The 23,287-nt window shown below is 36.4% G+C and overlaps 2 protein-coding genes across 6 annotated transcripts; one reads left to right on the forward strand and one right to left on the reverse strand.

Annotated features, from left to right (window-relative positions):
- The first annotated feature begins 3,389 nt into the window (after positions 1-3,389).
- LOC101736719 (uncharacterized) lies at positions 3,390-16,251 on the forward strand. Of its 3 annotated transcripts, none has more exons than XM_021349358.3 (4): positions 3,402-3,659; positions 6,291-6,413; positions 7,305-7,458; positions 15,671-16,251. In XM_021349358.3, coding segments are annotated over exons 1-4 (369 nt in total). In that variant the 5' UTR covers positions 3,402-3,569; the 3' UTR covers positions 15,673-16,251. The 3 variants fall into 3 exon arrangements, with proteins under 3 accessions (XP_062529593.1, XP_021205033.1, XP_004928180.1); XM_004928123.4 differs by lacking the exon at positions 15,671-16,251 and adding an exon at positions 9,291-9,423 and having other exon boundaries at positions 3,405-3,659; XM_062673609.1 differs by lacking the exon at positions 7,305-7,458 and having other exon boundaries at positions 3,390-3,659.
- Positions 9,364-22,812, reverse strand: LOC101736575 (uncharacterized). Of its 3 annotated transcripts, none has more exons than XM_038017157.2 (4): positions 22,533-22,812; positions 12,525-12,686; positions 10,848-10,992; positions 9,364-9,497 (listed from the first exon to the last, which is right to left on the reverse strand). In XM_038017157.2, the coding sequence occupies exons 2-4, from the start codon at positions 12,678-12,680 to the stop codon at positions 9,403-9,405; spliced, it is 396 nt and encodes a 131-aa protein (XP_037873085.1). In that variant the 5' UTR covers positions 12,681-12,686; positions 22,533-22,812; the 3' UTR covers positions 9,364-9,402. The 3 variants fall into 3 exon arrangements, with proteins under 3 accessions (XP_037873085.1, XP_062529592.1, XP_012547516.1); XM_062673608.1 differs by lacking the exon at positions 22,533-22,812 and adding an exon at positions 18,191-18,321; XM_012692062.4 differs by lacking the exon at positions 22,533-22,812 and adding an exon at positions 16,557-16,778.
- Positions 22,813-23,287: the final 475 nt, after the last annotated feature.

A 23,287-nucleotide genomic window follows, 5' to 3' on the forward strand; every position in this document is an offset into this window, starting at 1 on the left:
ATTATGCTCTGTAATTGGAAAACTACCTATGTATGTATGTTAGTATCTGTCTATGTAACGGAAACTTTGAAAATTATTTTGATCCCCCTCAAAACGTCGGATTAATTCAAAATTTGGCATACTTATCAAGAACCGATGACAATTTAAAATGTAAACAATTAGACTTTACTAGGATTATCAAGAATATTCAGCGACATATCCATATTAAGATCTACTATTCCGATTTTGAATATCACAAAATAACAAATCACAGATTACAATTTTCCTGTGGTTTTTTAATTTTCTTTTTCTTGACATCTCGAAACTGAAAATATTAACAAATTTTATATCAATGTGACCTTAGTCCCATAACTGTTTAAGCTAAATTAGAACAAAAAGCATTAATCTTTAAGTCCATTGATCACACTGTCAATCTAGATCAATAAATCTAGATACGCGGTCGACCTAAAATCTAACGAACGCCTTGCTGATAAATGATTGAACACTAAAATATCTAATGGTTTATTTAGAAGTCTAGACTTACCACCATCCTACTGAAATTTCGTCAAATCTCTCAGAAGTCTGGTATCGCAAATTTCAGAAAATATTCAGAATACCTAAATATATGTATCTATTTACAGCTATAAATTGAGAGTTATGAATTAACTAATTATTATTTATTTTTTATCATGTATTACTAAACATAACGAAATAACATTTTATTTATTTGCATTTTAATTGACTATGTTATAATTTTTTTTTTGCTTACATGGTTGGACGAGCTCACAGCCCATCTGGTGTGGGCGTGGGAATGGGTTCCGTGAGGCGGTGCACCTGTTGTACGCATGAGTGATTTGCGCAGAATCTGCCGTGAAGCAGTAATGCGTTTCGGTTTGAAGGGTGGGGCAGCCGTTGTAACTATACTGAGATCTTAGAACTTATATCTCAAGGTGGGTGGCGCAGTTACGTTGTAGATGTCCATGGGCTCCAGTAACCAATTTACACCAGGTGGCCTGTGAGCTCGTCCACCCATCTAAACAATAAAAAAAAAAAATCGATACAGCCAGACATACTACATAATATTTATGAAAAAGTACTTCTACAGTAAGTACATCGGCGTTTATTTGCAGATAACGTGTGTACGAAATATTGTCACAAAACGAATATTACGTGTCCGACATCACACCTAAATGAATACGTCGCTCTCCCAAAGATTGTCGAAAAAAAAAAACAATTCTATAAATAAAACTGCCAATCCATAGAGGAGTTTGTCCGTAGCAACCGTACTGTATGTAATGTGCTCTGATGAAATGTGATTTTCTCGGTATAGTGGAAGATTTCTTATTTTGCTATTTATCATTTTCTAGCCAAGGAGACGGTGGCAGTTAAATGAAAAAAAAGATGTGTGGTGTCGTGGGACACCGGATAGGAACGAAGTTCCTTATTATAAAAATATTAATTTTAAGTTCTATTCTAGGTATAAAGAAAATAAAACGGAGGTTTCGCAACAACCCACGGTCATTCGGTAACGTGCGAACTTATTGTGGTACACATAATTCACGGTTGTTTGCATAAAAGTTAGTGTATTGCTCAAACGAACGCTCTGAGATCGTAGTCAATGAATGATAAAAATATGTTATTTTTTGTACGTTATTACAAAGTCAAGTCGTACACTGTGTGCATTACTAATAAAAATCTTACGTTACGGACGTTTTTTCCCGGTTAGGGTACCCCTCCGCATAGTCTCAAAAGGAACTTCGTTTAAAAAAAAAACTAGATATTCCTGTTAAATTTACTACCGGTTGTGGGGCGTATTGTGAGCCCGCACGAGTAGGACCTTTCTCAAACATAAAAAAAGGGTAGGTATCGCTGCCCTGTCTTTTGCTTCTGGTCTATGAACTTGTTTGCAAATATAGCCAGATAATTAATAGAACAGCCCGTATACCATACAATTGACTGAGTGATTGCTGATTTTCCTCTAAGAACACTCATTCATCATCATCAACATCAAACGCAAAAAAAAAACTTCAACCCATCTGTCGTCTTGTGGGAGTTGTGGTAATAATACCTCAATACGTACATTTCCTAATACATAAATAACCTACCCGCGAGGCTTGGAGACTGGCATAGTTACATCGCTAAATTCGTCCTTTATTAAGCCACCAAAACTCCAAGTTTTAATATTAAATATTTATTTATTTATTTATTTATTACACTTCATCTAAAATTTACATTGGCGGACTTAATGCCTAAGGTATTCTCTACCAGTCAACCAAAGGTAGTGCAGAGTGAATAGTGGTAGGTGCAATGAAATTTATATTAAGTAACAAATACATACACAAAAAAAAGTATAATATATATACATATATACTCAATCACACATACATACATAATATAATAGTTATAAATATAAAATATAATATAAATAATATAAAATATCAATTTTATTTCAATCTTCTTTTCTTTATTCGTAATTTAACCATTTTTTTTATAATTGGTACATACGAGGAGTGGTTGGTATATATCTGAACTCGGGGCCTAGTTCTTTTGTTCATCTTCGTTGAGAATAATTTGTTGCAACGAATAAGGAAAGATATGTACTTCTGTCGCTTTTCCACACCCGTCGCGAAGAATTGATCAAGTATAATGTTTTTACAACCACAATTTCAACAACAATAAAATTCTAAATTGCCTTTTTACTTTGGTAAAAAAAACAGATTTTAGCTCCTATTAAATCTATTCTGGATTCCTGGATACTGGAGATACGTAAAAGCTACTTATTCGTGCTTCCCTCATTCGCGTTTTCACTATTTGCGGCCTCATCCGATTACGCTGGCATAACCCTCTAAGCTACCAGTAGCAAAAAAATAAAACAATTCGCGGATTATAAAAATGCGACCCAACTCCTATATTACAGTTCTTTAAGCCCTTCATTCGTTTCACTATGTATTAATCTGCTAACATTCCTATTGTTTCAAAAACGGAGAACCACTCGACCTACATGAGTAGGTTTGCTATTAGGGAATTATTCCGTACGTCGACAAGGCTTATAAATCAACGGAACACTCGAAAGTAGTTGAGACTGACAGTAGAATGACATTTCAACATGGCGATCGTAGTTCGTGTTTTTGCCACTTCACAGATAAGTTTGTGGCACTTGTAATAAGAGAAAACCTTTACTGAATATAAGGTTTTAATAAGCTAAAATTAACAGTAAAATTTGTTTTAGCTACATTTGATACATTGACAAATAACTAATAAAACAGATTGACAATGACGTCAACTTATGACTGATAGTTTCAAGTAAGAAGTTTACATCAGCACTATACTTGATTTTCCGTACGCCTGTCCATAAATCTCTTGGCAACAACGAGTTTCACCTCTTTAGCATTGTTTAAGGTAAAAAGTTTTATTAATTCGTTAATCATTACACGTCAAATATTAATGTCATTTTGCAAAGAGCGTATTTTAGTTTATACCAGTTAATATGTTTATACAATTAATATGTTACGTTTAGATTTATATTTGTACTATTAAGTTACTGAATTTCGGTACATCAACAATTGGAATTAGTCGATAGAATTTAGAACATGACCGTTTTGGACCAGCTACCGGATGTTGATTCGTTTTTTGGAGTTGATTTAAAAACGGGTTCGATGGTTGTAGCTTCAATTGGTATAGTAAGTAACTTTGTGTGAATAGTATAGAGTATAGTGTAGGTACTGCTTGTGTATGTAAATTAACACACAATTACATGTGTGTAGACAAGTGTAATGCGATCACACGAAATAAACAGTGTGCACGTAAGGTGGTTCATTTACAGATGCTTTGGTTTATATCTGTAGTGGTATCATTCAATAGAAGATTTATTTGACGAAAGCCTGAATTGCGCTAACGATATTTTCTGGACATGTTTACATATCAAGGCTAAGCGTAATTTCGCACCTTTACAGGAGAGCCATTTAAAGTTTAGAATTTAGAAAAAACATATCTTAACATAAAAACTTCTTCAGCTATTTGAATGGAATAAACTTAACTGAAGTTCAATTAAAAGCAGCGAACTGTTGATGCTAATGCCAAATACAATGGACCTTTAATTACAAAGATAAATTTCGTGTGTGTTATATTATTATAACGTATTATGTAACGCCTTTTTCGTCATGTGTACCTATACCTAAATGTTATACTACCGCATGATCACTATGGCAACTTTATAGTCGCCATTAATAATTGATGACGTGGTGATTCTGATAGCTCCCATTAAGTGCTCAACACCTGGTATGCCATGCAGTCGATAGATAGAAGATTAAAAAAAGATAATGTCGAGTTAGGTTTATAGGTTTATCTATTAATCTATATACATATATAAAAATGAATTGCTGTTCGTTAGTCTCGCTAAAACTCGAGAACGGCTGAACCGATTTGGCTAATTTTGGTCTTGAATTATTTGTGGAAGTCCAGAGAAGGTTTAAAGGTAAAAATATATGAAAGTGCTTGGAATGAAATAAAAATAACAATTTTGTTTTTCCTTTGATGTGTTCCCCGTCGGACGGATTCCTTTCGTTTGTTTTAAGTTTATTTTATAGAAAAGTTTAGGTCCTTTATTTATTGATTGAGGCACTACGAAGTCTGCCGGATCAGCTAGTAGAAAATAAAAATTGGTGTCACGAATCGGTTTGTTTGGTCTGTTCGAAAATTACGTACCTATCTTTAAGCTGTTTCCAGATTACGCTATACTATAGTGCCTTATAGTATATAATAGAAGCCTATACTTAGCCAATAATATATAGTACAGTAGGTACAGTGAGAACGTGTCCATAACAATGTATGGTGTGCGATATTGTTGTGCTATGAGCTATATACTATATGCTATTATATCATAGCGTAGTCTGAAAGCGGTTTTAGTGCCCATAGTACGAGCCCCGATGCAAAATAGTTCGTCTAGTGTGAAATTTTCTCTGTGAGATTTTTTCTAACTTCATGATTTTTGTATATCTATATAAAATATTGAGCTGTTCTACTAGGTATCGCGTGTCGCGGTACTTACGCCCTTTTTTAATGATGAACCAATAAACTATTTTAGCTTTTGAAATTTATAAATATTCTGTTTTAAATTCGAATAAGTTATAGGCAAAATAGTTCGTCCAATTGTTAATCGATGTAAAATAGTTCGTCTATCGGTGAGTTAAATAATATTATTCCTTCTTTGATATTTCTCATATAGACTTTGATGTTCCCCAAATTGTGGTTTACTTTTTATTAAAAGTTCTTAATTATTTTATCAATATTTACTTTCTCTAATTTACGCTTTGAACTACTTTCTATACTAGACGAACTTGAAAGAATTGGGGCTTGTAGATCAATCACGATTCTGCAGGATAGCCGTCGGAGCGCCATGGTTCCTTAGGAATGTGGATCTCCACGATGACCTGGAGCTCGACTCATTTAGTAAGTATCTACAGTCGGCATCGCTGCGCCATTTTGAGAAGGCGGCACGACATGAGAACCCTCTCATCGTAGCCGCAGGAAATTACATACCCGACCGATAGTAGATCGAATGGTAAACCGTCCACGTCGCCCAAAGCACGTCATTAGGGATCCTCCTGATCCATTAACGGTGCTTTTAGGCACCACAAGCACCGGTCTCCGTCCTCGTCGAACCCGTCGCTTGCGACGAAGGGCTCGACGAGCGAACTAACCCATAGACACAGCCCACTGAGTTTCTCGCCGGATCTTCTCAGTGGGTCGCGTTTCCGATCCGGTGGTAGATTCTGCGAAGCACTGGTCTTGCTAGGGTCAGTGTTAGCAACTCTCCGGTTGAGCCCCGCGAGCTCACCTACAAACGATAGGGCGAAGCTGAAATAGCCTCTCAAGGCTATCAACATAGGTAAGAAAAAAAAAAGGGCTCGTAGAGGGAATCCTAGTTCGGAACCAGACATCTGCGTAATTCATTTCCCAACTATTTATTTTGATTTAACTATGAAACGTCTTGGCTAAATATCAAAATACAACGGTTACGTCTTCAATAATTACTTATTAGCATGTCACAAAGTGAAATTTACATGTTAATATGTGTGATGCGTGTCTTGAACCGTAATCGCGATGCTAATTCAAAAGACATGAAGCGCGTGCCAGTCAACTATTAACGAACGTATTGTTATACTTGTTTCTCTTAATATACCTATTATATACGTTCTTATTAGCATCTTAAGCCGGTTTGAATATGTGAGACGAATTGCTCTGCGACAATATCGCATATTAACAAGCGGAAAAGGACTATAGTCGTTTAAAATTACGATAACTTATTTCAGATTCACCCAACGTCATTCGGATGTACGTTCTTCTTACCCCTGAGCTATCTACTGGTCACAATATGGATAATGGTTGCATTGTTTTTTGCTGCAAGCGTCGTTTTGTTTTGTGGTGTTTATAAGGTTTTCTTGTTTTTTTTTTCTTATTGCTTAGATGGGTGACTGAGCTCATAGCCCAAATGATGTTAAGTAGTTATATAGACCATAGACATATACGACGTAAATGCGCCAACCACCTTGAGATATAAGTTCTAAGGCCTCAGTATAATTACAACGGCTGCCCCACCCTTCAAACCGAAACGCTTTACTGCTTCACGGCAGAAATGGGCGGGGTGGTACCTACCCGTGCGAACTCACAAGGGGTCCTATCACCAGTATCATAATATTTATGCCATATCATAATCATCATGTGAGTCATTTTGAAATTTAACTTTTAAGTGAACTCTTCTGTAGCACCAAAAAATGAGTGAGAGTAGAAAAAATAATACAAAGTATTTAATCTGTGAGAGAATGAGAATATTTATGAAGGTTTCACTTCTATAGCTCATTGGTCACATGTTTTTGTTATTATCCTCAACCGGAGCTCGGGCTATGAGCTCTTGGTTTTTTTTATGATTGAAGGATCACTGGTGGCCCGGAGGCCTTTCCCGTTTCACCAGGACAGGTGGGCGAGCAAAGGCTCAGCCAGAAGGGGTGGACTTTGCAAACAGCTGTCCGAGCGCCTCCGAAGGAGACCTAACAACTTAAGAGCAACTGCTTCGCGAATGAATCTACTACCGGATCGCAATCGCGACCCGCTGGATATTCAAGAACTTATCAGCCCGACTTTTAAAAAAACTACCTACACAAAGCGCCAGCTTATTGCATTGGCCGTGGCAGGTCGTTCACACTAAAAAAAAAAGTTTGAGACGTTAGCGACTCTAAAGCTTTCGTCTCATATATTATAATGTCAATATTGGCAGCGCGGAGTTGTTTTTCCATTACGAAATTCTTTCTAAAGTTGGTATGTTCAAGGATGACAGTTTTCTCTGCACTATTTGGATATGGTATGCGGTGGTGTTCGCGGTAGTAATGCTGATCATGATGGTGCTATTAGCCCTAGTCTTCACGTCCAGAAAGCAAAGAACTCGGGTGCTCGTCGCTATAACTGGAATGCTTTGGTACATTTGTAAGTAACATGATTTATTTATGTTTATTGCCCTAATATTTCACCGTAAGCCGTCAATTACTAAGCTTAGAACTCATGTCTTCCAGCTATTAGCTTATTTCGAACGAAACACTACGTTTGTTTTCAAAATGTACTATATATATTTAAATACTAGCTGACCCGGCAGACTTCGTAGTGCCTCAATCGATAAATAAAAGACACATCAAGGGGACACATCAAAGGAAAAACAAAATGATTTGTTTTTATATAATTCCGAGCCTTTTTTATATTTTATGACCTTTCAAGACCAAAATTAGCCAAATCGGTCCAGCCGTTCTCAAGTTTTAGCGAGACTAACGAACAGCAATTCATTTTTATATATAGAGATATAGATATAGATTATAGATTCATTTCAGTTTGGATAAGTTAATGTTTCTATCTAGTTTATGGTTCATTTTGGAAACTTATAAGCGATCTGGTCTTATGGTATAAATAACGTTTGCTCTATTTATTAAATCCTAATTGGTCCTAAATGGCCCCAGTTAAGCCTCCTCAATCCTCTCCGCATTATGTGCATTTAGCGTAAAGCGATTGTGCCCAAAATCTCTTTGATAAGATCCACATGAAGTCTCCTCAAAGACTAATCCAATTTAAAAGTTTGCATTTTTGAGATTAGAGCTTCTAGTATTTTCTTCATTTTTTTGCGAGACGTATGTATGCATAATTAAAGCCACTGTGACTGTCATCCGTGACCACGGAAACTAAGTATTCGAAATGTTGGAAATAATGTAATGACAATGAAAACTCGCGTTACAAATTGAATCATACTTGTTACAATAAACTCCACTAAGGATTATAAAAGAGTTACCTTTTTAAAAAAAGTTTGATTTAATTTTTAACAATGGGAAAATTGTAAAAATCTAATCTACATGTAAGTAAGGAAGTATCTACAAGAATAACGTGTCTTCAAACATATTTGTAGTTCTTATGTTTCTAACCCGACTAACTACGAGTATAATTGAATATGCAATTTCGAAAAGGGCACATCTCTGAAAATGTAAAATCTTCAGGAAATGAAAAAAAACTGATTATTTTCTAAAGCAGTGTAAATTTTAAAATATTAACTTTTGAGATATATTTTAGTGTCAATTAGCAATTGAAAATTATTGGAATTATTATAAAATGGGTGTAGGTAAGCCTCAAAACTACATGTATATGAAAAAACGTATTTGACAAAATATGCGACATGTGCCCTTTTCGAAATTGCATATTCAATTAAAGCCCAAAGTAATAATAGATTTCCGTTTAAAGGTTAAGATAGTTACGGCTAGTTGAATTACTTTGGAACTAAATGCAAGGGCGGCAAAATAAAGAAACAAATTCATGAACTGGGTCTGCGGAGGGACTTCGGTTCCCTCTGTATTATGTACCGCATGTTCCATGGGGAGTGTTCTGAGGAATTGTTCGAGATGATACCAACGTCTCGTTTTTACCATCGCACCGCCCGCCACCGGAGTAGAGTTCATCCATACTACCTGGAGCCACTGCGGTCATCCACAGTGCGTTTCTAGAGATCTTTTTTGCCACGTACCATCCGGCTATGGAATGAGCTCCCCTCCACGGTGTTTCCCGAGCGCTATCACATGTCCTTCTTCAAACGAGGTTTGTGGAGAGTATTAAGCGGTAGGCAGCGGCTTGGCTCTGCCCCTGGCATTGCTAAAGTCCATGGGCGACGGTAACCACTCACCATCAGGTGGGCCGTATGCTCGTCTGCCTACAAAGGCAATAAAAAAAAAAACCTCTAGTTTCTAAGAAACTTCTAATATGGAATACATTTGAATTTATTTTTTCAGTAACTATATACTTCGTTTTGGTCGTGAACAGCCATCGAAAACGACTTCAAAAATCAATTTAAATTATAGCGGGTAGTTTACAAATATTTTTATTGTAGTTTAATTAAATGATTCAGATCGTTTCCGTTTCGTGTCTCTGTGTTTTCTTGTCACGTATTACTTCCAGTTTGTATCCGTGGACGACTAGTATCCCGTAAAATGGTATCACTGAAACCATAAATTGAAACATTGAGCCATCGATATATTACCAATTGGTATAATTAGTGGTATAATACCAATTGGTATTTTTTGAGCGCTTTAATTTTGTTTGCTTTGGGAGAGAATGAGATGGGAAGCATTATATAGTGTTTCTTATATTTGTGATTCTCTTTGTGCTTTGCTTCTTACCTAGTATTCGTACTTAATACCTGAACAAATCTATGTAATATATACGAATAAAATGTAAAATAATTATATCAAACTTTGTATCACTATGATCTTTACTAAAACTTTCCTCTTCCCGAAAATTTTCGTTCGTCTCATTATCTGGAAGCCAACATTTTTGAAGGTTTCACTTCTACCACGTGTGAATTGCACACATGTTTTTAATTTTTTTGTATTCTCTCCCCTGACGTATTCTACATTTGATAGGGGCCTAAGCCTCTTCCAAGACATTACATAAAGGAAAATATCCTTAATGTTGTGAAAGAAAAACGTGTCTAGACACTAGTGATTTATAACCCTTCAAGAAGTTACAGTTTTATTTATTTATGGGTACATACGTAATCTATGATCTTTTTCTGATACATTTTCCGTGATACAGGTGTAGCGGGCAGCTATCACAGAACACCAAATATTTAACGGGTGTCTGAATCTTGCTAACATTAACTCGAATACATTAAATCAATAAAAAAACATTACACACACTACCATGTATTTGACACACACACACACACACACATATATACTTTTTGTTTATTGTCAAACTTTTGTTATTGCTTCAATTCTGTGGTCAAATTGAAAACAGGATAATGGTAGGATTATGATATCTTTAATATCATTTGTCTATAGCGTAGTCTTGGCGAAATCTGTGATTATAGAAGCTCAATAGTCTTTGACAATAGAACCTTAATGATGCTCAAACTTATAATTTCAATTCATTATAGTCGAATTTTGACTACTACGTGACCATTAGTTATTATGCAAGTGCCGAACAACAAAATTTGGACCGTTGGTATACCGAGCAAACTTAAGTCGCTCGATAGAAGATCTTCCGCGTTTTGCGTTACCCCCCAAACAGGTATAGGATGCCCGATTATTTTAAGCCCAGCTATAAGAGGTGCCGCATTCTATTGTTAAATCCCGTGATATTTAGATAGCATTAAGCTGTCAACATGCAATACTGACTTTGTCGTGTCTACAAAATGATATCAAAACAATTACACAACTTCAAACACGGCGTTCTATTTTCGAATGAAATGATTAGTCTTAACTTTTAAATGGACAATATTCGATTTTTCGGCACTATGTTGTATAATAATGTTTAGAAACATTTAGATCAAGTGGTTGAGATCTTACTTAGAACTACCGCGGCGACTATTAGCCACGCCAAAACAGCACCGTCGTTGACATTCAAACAGATCTGTACGAGAAGCAGACAGCAAACTTGGGCCAGCCACATGGCCGTCAATACCGTCCAGCCTAGGAACACTGAGGCTTTCTCCTGAACAACAAAATAGCTTTTATCGCCTCTTTGCCGGTCATCGACCTCGTCGAACCCGTCGCTTGCGACGAATGGCTCGACGAGCAAATTAACCCATAGACACAGCCCACTCAGTTTCTGGCCGGATCTTCTTAGTGGGTCGCGTTTCCGATCCGGTGGTAGATTCTGCGAAGCACTGCTCTTGCTAGGGTCAGTATTAGCAACACTCCGGCTTGGGCCCCGTGAGCTCACCTACACACGTTAGGGTGAAGCTGAAATAGGCTCTCAAGGCTATCAGCATTGGTAGGGAAAAATAGCCTCTTTATTATATTCGTTAGTTATCCAGACTAAAACAGAATCCCGAGTATGCATTTCTCGATGCATAGTCTCCAAGGATGAACTAGAGGGAGAGGTCTTCGGTCCCCTCATGTCCAGGTAACGGTAAAGAGTAATTTCCCAGCGATAAAAAAAAAAGAAAAAGAAATGAGGGTATTCTTCCTGGTCGAAATCTTTATGATCTATCTTAAGATCTGTTTCTAGAATATTCGTTTAATCTTATGTGTGCTACCAACACAAAACATTGTTTTAATATACCCCCCTACTAATAATTTTGGTAGCTGCTATTTCTCGAAGTTGGTAGAATTTCAAAACTATCATATCAATTATGGAGTCTTGAGTTGACATCGCATAAGTTATCGAAAATTGTTTTCGTCTAGCCTAGCTAACTTTGCCATAACACTATTATATAATTATTGTGAAGGAGTGTTGATAGGACGAATTATCGATCATACTAAGTAATTTTAAACAGGACGAGTTAGTCGTAATATTACACAATTGATAGTTCGACCGCATGTCTTAAATATGAGTGGCGACGTTCACTTAATATCATGTGGGTCGTGAGCACGTACCGCGTAACTAGAGAAAAATGAAGACAATGCGTATAAGTATTGTATGTGTAACAGCCGATCCTAACTCTTAATCCAATAGTTCTGCGGTCGAAATATAATATGATGGTATTCACAGCTCGAAAGCGTGGCGGTATAAATGATAAGTCGCCCATTGTATAATTCATATCGAGTGAATGCGATAGCAATATTAAAATCCCGTGCGCTGATACGAATTTTTGTAATGAAGCACGTACTTAATTCATATTCACGATTGATTTCCAATGAGAAGGAATAACATTCTGTAGTAAAAAAAATCTACTTTCCAATTGAACAGATCTCATATTTTAAGAAAACGACCGACGGTAGGCAGCGGCCGAGCCAAGCCCCTGGCATTTTTGACGGCCACAAGCGACAGTAACCAATCACCATCACGTGGGCCGCATCCTCGTCTACCTATAAGGGCAATAACAAAAACAAAACTGTTTAACACTATGTGGTCCGAGAAGTGGTAAAAGCGGCCACTCAATAAAAAGCACGTGTGACCTAAAATCGGTAAAGAAGCGACAAAAAAGGAAAATTTCAACCGATTTTTCTTTAGGACGTTATCTTCACGAATATGTGTGGCGTCAGACGTTACCTACTTTAGTTGATATAACAAATTGTTACCTTTTTAACGCCCCATATCAGCCACAAATGGACACACAACATGAACAAACAGTACACTCCTGCGGTGATCCTGTAGCTTGTGACGGTCTTCGAGCACTCCGTGTTCTTGATCAAGTTCACCGTATCCACGATCATGGTTATTGTGCAAATCACCATTGCACTCTGAAAGAGTGAAATTCAAATTAATCTTTATTATCTTAATATACAGGGTGTCACGGAAAGGATGGATAATTCTGAAACACCTCATAGTAGAGCTATTGGGGATTCAAAATAAAAAAATACTTAGGTAGTAGTTAGGTAGTTTGTACAAGACAACTTCTGTCGGGACTACTAGTGTTTAAATAAAATAGTCAGAACAATAGAGATTTTGGTTTGTGAACTCCGATCTGAATGTATCTAAATGTATGTATCTGAGTGTATCTATATCACTTAGATCGGATTTGACTGATCTAAATGCACTATATGTATGTTTTGGATCGTGTCTGTGTTTCGATTATTCGTGCCACGAGAAAAAACTGGGATTATGAAGATGTCAATGTCATAATTCACCGCGAGGCTTGTATTTAACTGTTGTACCGAGCCGAACAGATTCACAATAGGACATATTGTACCATCAATAGTAAATGCTATAAACGATTTTGTAATTCATTTTTATTAAACGATGCTGTTCCTTTCAAGTGGTCATCAAAGGATCGTCATTTTGTTTGTATTTTGAAATGAATCCCTTAATAACAAAGAAACGTTTCAGATTATTTTATGAACTTTATTCAAGGCAACGTTATCTAATATTTGCCGGTTCGCTCTATTCAATAATCGGCACGTGCTACCAAGCTGTGCTGATGTTCCGGATTAGCTGCGTCGGCAACATGGCATTTTCGAATAATAGCCTCGTCGAAATCCGCATCCATAAGTCGAGGTGCAATTTACCAAGTTTCATGACGATAGGGCTTGTTTTTCGTACAAAATTAACCAAGATTGGGAGAATAGAATCGAAAATGTCGCTGAGTTCTTTGGAGTCGAGAGGCTTTGGGCGTAATTGGCAAGAGAAGATATTCCTTCGAGCAGGTGAGATTGCTTGGTAGACCGATGGGCCAATTATTAATTTACGGAACTGGTAATATGAAAGATTATTTTGAAAATGTTGTTATAAATAATAAGTAAGTTGTAATAAATATACGATTAGACTGATTTCGATGAAAATCTGAGATAATCTTTTGATTGGTCTAACGATTAACCCCTTGAAATGTGACCGGTCAGATCAAAATAGAACGGGCCCGGCTAGTTTTTTTTTTTAAATAGTATGTGTACTGGATATAACCTATATATTTTCTATGTATGTATATTTTATTTCCAACATTACTAATAATACCCACTGAGTTTCTCGCCGGATCTTCGATTCGCAATTACGGTCTGGTACGATAGATTCTGTGAAGCACTGCTCTTGCTAGGTCTCGTGTTAGCAAATTACTTTAGGTTGAGCCCGTGAGCTCACCTACTCTTTCGCGCACATTCGAATAGTTCTTTAGGCTCTTAGCGAATAGGTAGGAAAAAAATTAATACTAGTGTAAATCTTTTGTTTGGGGAGGGTCAACTAAAAAAAACTGTTTTATTTCACACCATTCCAAGAAAAGTGTACAATCAAATTTAGAACGAGTGTCACTATTGTGTTAGTGTTACTAGTAGTGTCAGTAGTAATATTGGAAATAACAGTGTAGGAAGTGGGCACACAAAAATTATACGAATGTGTAATTATAATGCAATACGAAATATGTTCATAAATTGGCTTACGTCACTTGTTCGTCTACCTCTCTCTTTTTGATTTGAGGTCTGTCTGTTTGTGAAAATATTGCATAACCAATTTACTCTATGTATTGCTCAGGATATTTCTGGATGTGGGACGTAAGATGATTAATAATATATGCGAGGTTTTTTCTCTTCGAAGTTCTCAAAATATATCATTTCAAAGGAATATGAGATTATTTTATTTATATTGTATTCAGATCGCGTCAAGAATAGATATTTGGAAAAATATATTAATTCATATTCATGTATAATATTAACAAAATAATTTTGTAAAAATAATTTGGCCATGTTACGTTGATATGTACATGTGGTTGTACATTGTGGTGCCCAATATCTATGAATAATAATTACTTTTATCACGTAATTCCGCCCGCACGAGTAGGGTTTCACTGTTTTGCCCCTTTCTGCTGCGAATTAGTCACACCTTCCTTCAATTTTACTGGTGGTAGGACCTCTTGTGAGTCCGTACGGGTAGGTACCACCACCCCGCTTATTTCTGCCGTGAAGCAGCAATGCGTTTCGGTTTGAAGGGTGGGGCAGCCCTTGTAACCATACTGAGACCTTAGAACTTATATCTCAAGGTGGGTTGCGCATTTACATTGTAGATGTCTATGGGCTCCAGTAACCACTTAACACTGGATGGGCCGTGAGCTCATCTACCTGTCTAAGCAATAAAAAAAATCGAATTATTGAGGCACATTATTTCTCAAGGTGTATAGCGAGTATCGCATAAGGCTCTTTTATTTGTCATTATGAAATTTTCAGAATAACACATAGATTTATATTGTACTAGCCGTACTCGCCCGCTTCGCTGGGCATTTAAAATTAACATTATTATTTATTGTCATTATTATTAGGGAGTCTAACACTCATATAAATATTAGCCTATCCATTAAATACATGTATTTTATACATGGATACATGGTTCCGTTATAACTACTGTTATAACGGAACCGTACATCCGTAAAAACCACTGTAGATTTGGATATTAGTATAGATATTGAAATATAGATGGGTAAACCTGCAACCAAGTAAGGGTAGGAGCAAGAAGATGGTAATTATGATGAAAATCATAATTACCATGAACTCTTTTAAGTTTAAAATATATCGATCTTGAAATGAAAATTCTGATAACGTTATTTTAATGTTATCCACGAATTATGATTAAGAAACTTGTTTATCGACAATATGTTTGATCAGGCAAACTCAAAGTTTGCTAGCAACCAAACTGTGCCAAAGCGCCTCTAGATATTTTAAGAGTAAATTTTGTTAGTCTGTCTGGAATTTCACGATTATGTAACAATGTTATCGAGAATTAATCTTATCTTTTAAATCTCTTATAGAAGCAGCTACCGAATAAAAATGTAATCAGTTTGGAAGAAGATACTGTTGACACAAAAGATTCTGAGGGTCAAAAGTATGAAGCTCAGCCTCTAAAATCTATGGAGCCTAACGTTCTAAGCCCACACAAATTACCATTATCTTTTCTGCCGCCACACCCTTGACACATAACAGTGAAACATTACTTCTGTGGAACAAAAACTGAACTACTATTTAATTTTATAAGTATTTATAAGTTTGTCGACTTGAATAGAAAGAATTGTTGTTATACAATGCCATTGAGATTCCAACCTCTTTTACTTATCCGGTGGCACAGTGTTTAGAAGCTTGATTTGTGTTTGTATGGACCTACATATCTACTGACTTATTTATTTAAACGTATTTAAGTATGTGTATCAGTATGTAGTTCCCATAGCACGAGGAATTTTAATATGGTTTCGGGTGACTGAATGAATTGTATCCGATTTTCTATCATATTTATTATTCCTGAAGGATGGTATAGCTGTATTCATGCTGACATTAATGGGCTTTCATGCAAATTTTGGAAAAAAGCAAATATACCCTTATGTAATTGCTTAAAGAATTTTCTTAAACAAAACGATTTTAGAATATATATTTTTTTATTGCTGAGATGGTTGGATGAGCTCACAGCCCACCTAGTGTTAAGTGGTTACTGGAGCCCGTGGACATCTACAATGTAAATGCGCCACCCACCTTGAGATATAAGTTCTACGGTCTCAGTATAGTTACAACGGCTGTCCTACCCTTCAAACCGAAACGCATTACTGCTTCACGGCAGAAATAGGAAGGGTGGTGGTACCTACCCGCGCGGACTCACAAGAGGTCCTACCACCAGTAAAAAATTTCATAAATTGGTGGAATACTCACTGTCAATAATATGCCATAAAATAATGAACCGGTTCTTAGTTCGAAACGGCATAAAAATGTATTTGGTGCGATACGATCTAACCACATTTTGTTTGGATTATTAAAGTTAAAATTTTCGATAAAAATACAATAAATACTTTGAATTCTTGACCTACTAGATAGATGCTTTGATAGTGACTAGTTTAATTTAAACTCTTTACGATAACTTTTTTTTACATTCAGGATGAGCATTGTCAAAAGAATTTAAAATCAAAATAGTTAAAATGAAGTACGAGAAACAGACTTAGCTTTATGGGCGATTAGTGGCAGTTTGAATGCCGATCCATATATCATGATATGACCACAATATGTACCCAATCTATTATGATATTTATACATGGGTTCAATGAAATACAAAACCCAATGCTATCAGAACTTCGATCTCATGTTTTGCGACTGGCACTATATACTATTATTGCTTATTGTTTAAAATCGAACTCACAGCTCACCCAGTGCTAAATGATTACTGCCCTACTATCAGGACGTATTCCTCTGCAGTGAAAAAGTAGATGGTAGATAGGACATACAAACAGACAAAGTGAGTCATACAGTTAAAGCGCGTCCCAAATACCAGTCACTTTCATTTGGCTCCATAAAGAAGAGGGCCGTTCGGGTTGTTGATGGCCCCATTCTCATGGATGAATTAAAACCTCTGGGTTTACGGAAGGATCATAGGGATTATGGTTCCCTCTGTATTTTGGACCGTATAAGTAATTGTTTGAGATGATCCCATTATCTCGTTTTTACTATCGCACCACCCGCCACCAGAGCAGAGTTCTTATTACTACCAAGAACCACTGCGTTCATCCATAGTGCATTTTCGGAGATCTTTTTTGCCGCGTACGGCCGCGTAGGGTTTTGTATTTGGCTTCGAAATGAACTTCGTTCCTCGGCGTTTCCTGAATTCTAAGACATGTAATTCTTCAAACTAGTTTTGTGGAGAGTACTCAATGTTAGGCAACGGCTTGGCTGGACTCGTAGCATTGCTGACGTCCACAAGTGACTGTAACCACTCATCATGAGTTGGGCCAGGCCATATGCTCGTCTACTTACAAGGGCAATAAAAAGTCTCTGCGAATACGTCCTACGCAGTAACGGAGGCGTATCCTAATGCTGGAATCTTCAAATACTTATTTTGAGCGTGGGAAAATAATACACATGTTATAAAAACTATCACCCGAAGCTCAAAGGATCAAAAGTTGTGCACAAACTATTGAATGTAATCTCGTGTTCTATCTCAGCAGATTTATAAGTTGTTGTACATCTTCAGTTTATTTCTCAATGTAGCTAAGCTAAGAAAAAACCTTGGTGTAAGTTTACTATACAAAAGGAGAGACTAAAGTGAACTCTGTACACCAGGTTATATCGTAAGAATTTAATCTCGCTTAGACCCAGAGGTTCATGTTAAAGAACTCTTGCTTGATTAATTTACTTTTTAACTTGAATTTAACTTTTGCGTGTCGACTTTTTGAAATTCCAACAAGAAGTAAGTAGTTCGAATTACACGAGAAAAGTTTGGTAAGCCTTGTTTGAACAATGAAACCAAATTATTTCACAAAGGATGGAGCTTATGAATATGATTATGATTCACCCACTCTTTTGATTCTTACTCTAGCTCCTTCCCTTCAGATGGGAGGAAGACAAATTGTATGTCACCGCATGTACGTAATTCCTAACAGCTTCTCTGATGGTGTTCAATAGTGTTGATCTATTGATTCTAAGCTACCTAAATTGCGAAGAAGATAAGAATCGTAACTAATTTTAATTGAGTTTAACTAGTACTATAAGATCTTAAAGTAAATACCTATCTAAGTAAACGACCTTAGGAACGAACGTTCAGTTTCTTTAACGGAGCTGGAAATTACGAATCTGGCACACAATTGCGTAAATGTTGATCTGTGGTTGTATGTCCCCTGGACGCATCTTTACGGCAGCCCGGTTTAGATTGAATAGTAGGGGCAATTACGTGGAAGATAACAGTGTCTATGATCTCGTATTAATCCATTTATTTTTATATCTAATTCGTAAGACACCTAATTAGATGCGATGTAGCATACCTATATTATATAATTCGTGCGGATAATTATTACTTGCTTATTTCCGCCACCACGCTGTCATACTCTTCGGTTTAATAATTACAATTGAGTGTTATCGCCTTGAGGCAATACTGAGCTCCTTCAGAATGGATAGGTTGGTCCGGGGTGCTCCATGGAATTCGCAACATCCGTTTCCAACACCACATTACAAAAGCGTCGACATTTGCCCTAACACTTCGTCTTATCGGCCAGGATTCGGCGCCATAAAGAAAAACTGAGAAGACCAATGTACGTGGGTCATACACAAAAAGGGTAAAAAAAGTGTTATAGCAATGTATCATTTAAAAGAGCAAATTGGCGAATATTTGAAAGTATCTAAATCGTAAAGGTACTATATTACTAGTCATTTTAATCGTATCTTGTAAAATATTACATTTCATAAATTCATTGTGATGGCGTTAAACATAAAAAAATCTCTTCCTGTGGACTGTTACAAGACGAAGGTATAATGTTTGAGCCATGTTTAAAAATAGTTAAAGTACCCTATATATTAAAATTATTTACTTGTAACACAAACAATATAATAAAGATGATAATATTGAGAATAAAAAAAAAAAATCGTTACTATCTGTATACAATAAATCCAATAAACTTATGGTTACATGAAATGGAGTCTTTTCTGTGGACGCGATAAAACGACATCAAATTTTAATTTATTCGACCGCATTAAGCTTATATTTTTAACTGTTGGCATCACTAAATAGCGGCCATTCCAGCGTTTGATATTTTGTTGTTTCGATTCCAGTGCGAGTGAAAATATATTTTTTATTCCAAAACACACATAAACGTAAAAGATCAAGTGTTCTTTCCTGTTCCAATTATATACATGTAAATATTATCTATACAAATGTATATTTATTGTTTTTATATGAGCATTTAGTACATGTAAATGAAAAGCATGTTGCTTGATTTCTAACCTCAAAGTTAATTTCTTTGCGCAAGAGTTTTTATAATACATCTTTTCTGTGGACATCTTTCCTGTGGTCCCGATGTCCACCGAAAAGACTATGTCCACAGAAAATGTGTAAGAAACATACCTTAGTAGGTCTAAGTAGAGAAAGTAGTAAGTAGAAAAATAGTTGAACCGAGGGCCTACTCCTTTTTTAAAGTTGGTTAGAAAGAGGTTTGATTTTGGCAACATTTGATATTCTAAGTTAGAGCCTCAAACTTTTTAGTACATTTTATATTCGCAATAAAAAAAATTATAAATCTAATCAATGTTTTTTTAAAAAACATTTTTTTCATTTCTATTGATTTTGTTCAGGGGGTTCAACCCTTGGGTCGTGGGTTAGTCCATATCTTGCTTCGTTTTAGTTCATGCTTTTTTTCGTATTGTATTTTTTTTAAAGTAAATATGCCACGAGCAAGCTGATCTAAAATTCAACTCTAAGAGAACAAAAAAAACAAAGACGTCGTCAACAAAAGAAGTTGAGCATGAGACGCACACGTGCTAAGCTGAGTGGAGCAGAAATTCAAGAAATAAGAAAACAAGACAAAGAAAGGTACAAGAAAAAGAAAGCTGAAGGTCTAATTAAAATTATAAAAGTCTATACTCCCAGGCAGCAAAGGAACATAGGAAGGCATGAAGAGAAAAAGCGAAAATAAGACGTGAAAAGAAAAACAACAAAAAGCTGAGGCTACTGATTTGATTAGTAACACTTCATCTTCAAGTTCATCATATTTGGCAAGATCTCGTGTTAGTGGAGGTAAAGTTATTAAAGCTCATAACTTGCGACGACTTAAAGCAGAGAATAAGTATTTAAGAATGAAAATATCAAACATGGATTCAGGCTTAGTTAGATATCGTATGCAATTATCAAGATTAAACAGAAAACAGAAGAACAAATCGTCAATTAGAGCAACGTATAAACAGAAAAAAGAAAATAGTGAAGAAATACAGCTGATATGCATTGTTTTCATTATCGTCTAGGTCAAATAAATTTGCAAATGAAGACATTGAATTCGTTTCGGGCCTCACATGTTCTAGATTCTGGGTCAAATACTCCTGAAATAGAATATTTATCTGTACCTAATTCTCCTTTTATACCAGTAACATCCGACGCATCTACGCTATCAATATCACCTGATTTCTCAGACAGGTTTACTCCAGATTCTGATATGATCGAGAACCACGTAAACCTATTAAGCGGGCACTGCGTACCTATATTATATTCTGATAGTGAGTCCGATTGCTTCATAAGTTTTTCATCAAAAAAATGATGGCCATTAATTCCTTTACAGGATTCAGACGATTCTTATAGTTCTCTGGAAACATTTTGAAATAATCAAAGTCCTTAAATTTCATTACATTGCATATTAAAATTCATTAGCTATCTAAAGAATTATATACGAGTAATATACCATGGCTTTAAAATTATTATCATTCGAAATTTTGTTTTGTTTCATAAGTCCACCGAAGGGATTTTCCTTTCTGTAGACATTATTATTTTATTTTTTATTTTCCAATTAATGTGATTATTTTGACGTTTTATTTGCGTTTCGGTATTCGTTTATATCAGTGGCTACATGTGTTTGATTATGTTGTCTTAATATATTTTAGCTTACGCTGCATCACAGCTTTTCATCTCTCTTGTAGACTAAATCGTCTCTTCTGTGGTCCGCAAAAATATAAAAATTGCGATTATGCCAAAAATAAGACACATTGATCTCGGTTACAGTGATTAAAAGATTGATAATCAATAGTTAAATAATAAATAGTTTGTTTCACACTGATTCTGAGATATTTTTTTTGCTGCACTTTTTTGTTCTCTATTTGTGTATGACCCACGTACCAGCCTCACTTTGGTTTTGCGGGATATATTGCGGTCTTTCCATATCCTAGTGAGCTTAGTCATTGCTCCTTTGGACATTTGGCTTCTTCATTTTGACATATTGAATTTGAATTTCTAGCTATCTCTTTCTCGCTGCCACCCTCACCACAAAGAAGAGAGCCAAGATAAACGAACTGGTCAACAAATTCCAAGTCATGAAGTTGATTAGAGCGAATAAGCATACCGGGTCTGTCCACCATCAATACCTTGGTCTTCGCCTTATTAATGGTTAGGCCAACTAATTCTCTCTCCTCCGCCACCCTAGTAAAGAGTTGGGCTAGTTCTTGCTCGGATGATGCGAGCAGTGTGGTGCCAACTGCATAACGGAGATTACTGATTTTCCTGCCGCCAATGGACACTCCACCCTCCCAGCCATCTAAGGCTCGTCTCATAATGTATTCCCCGTAAATGTTGAAGAGAATCGGAGACAATATACAAAAGGCCTAACGCCTTTTTGAGTCTTAAAGGGCCTTGACAGGACGTTCTTCACCTTCACTACTGTGCTTCCGTCCTGGTACAGGTTTGCGATGAGAACGATGAGGTGCTGTGGTACTCCCATTTCTGTTACAATATTCGATAGGCATTCCTATTTAACACAATCGAACGCCTTTGAATAGTCAACGAAGCACATCAATATCGGAATGTTGAACTCACGGTATTTCTCAATAATCTGCCTGACATTCACAATCTGTTCCCTTGCACCTCGTCCCTTAAGAAAACCCGCTTGCTCTACTGGTATCTGCTATTGCAAGAATGCTTTAAGCCGCTCGTTTATCACGTACAGAGCATCTAGTCGGCATTTAATTAATCCCTCGACAAACTTGTGGGAAAAATTCTAGCAGCTCATTACTTTGGCCAGTTCTTAAAAAAAAAAATTTTAGCAATATAACCATTGGTCATAATTTCTAAACTTTACGTATGCTAACTACACATAAAATAACCGAGCTTAAGCACAAACAAAGAAAATTGGTGGACAAACAGAGGAGAAAAAAAAACTGTTTTTTCTTTACCTCTTTAATTAAACATCAGTCCGATTTTCAAAATAGGATCCCTCGTCGATTTCGTCGAAGCGCTCGTGACCGGAGTGAACACGAGAAGCGTGCTAGTGAACACGTGAGAGTTTGCCATTGTTTTTTTTTTTTCTAAAAATATATTTGGACGGACAATGAAGTGTGTTCACGTGTGCATTACATTTCACAGCCTGTCAGTCGCATTGGCTTATTACCCTGTCAACGATTTTGATGTTTTATTTTGACGTTGTCGGGGAGTAACTAGGTACTCTGGTTTGAAATACCGGGCTGCTATTGGTTTACTAGCAGTACAGTGACTGGTTCTACTGTTACCGTCACGAAGGATTCATGCGTACCGGTCTGAAGAGTTTATATACCATCGAGACTACCACCTCATCTCCCAAGGTGGGTGGTGGCAGTCGTGCTGTGACGTGGGCTTGTCATCAAATAGGCTATGAGTTATCAGCCCATCTACACTAATAAAATAGACAAATTCAATTTAAGCCCCTGGATGTTCTAAAGTTATCTCGAAATCAGTTTCCAAGAATTTCAGTCAAGAGTCTAGACAATGGATCTTATTGAAATGCGCAAGTGGCTTTGTGAATAGCCACGTGATAGCTTCACCGTAATAGCCTTACGTATAAACAATAATGCACGTGTTTCATTTCTGTGTTATTTCGTTTTCTGTTATTGTTTTTCCTTAACAAAAAATATCTGGCTCATCACGTACTGCTTTGGTTGATTTTTCCGTCCAT

The sequence above is a fragment of the Bombyx mori genome, chromosome 18 (genome assembly GCF_030269925.1).
Source record: "Bombyx mori chromosome 18, ASM3026992v2".
NCBI classification, from domain to species: domain Eukaryota; kingdom Metazoa; phylum Arthropoda; class Insecta; order Lepidoptera; family Bombycidae; genus Bombyx; species Bombyx mori.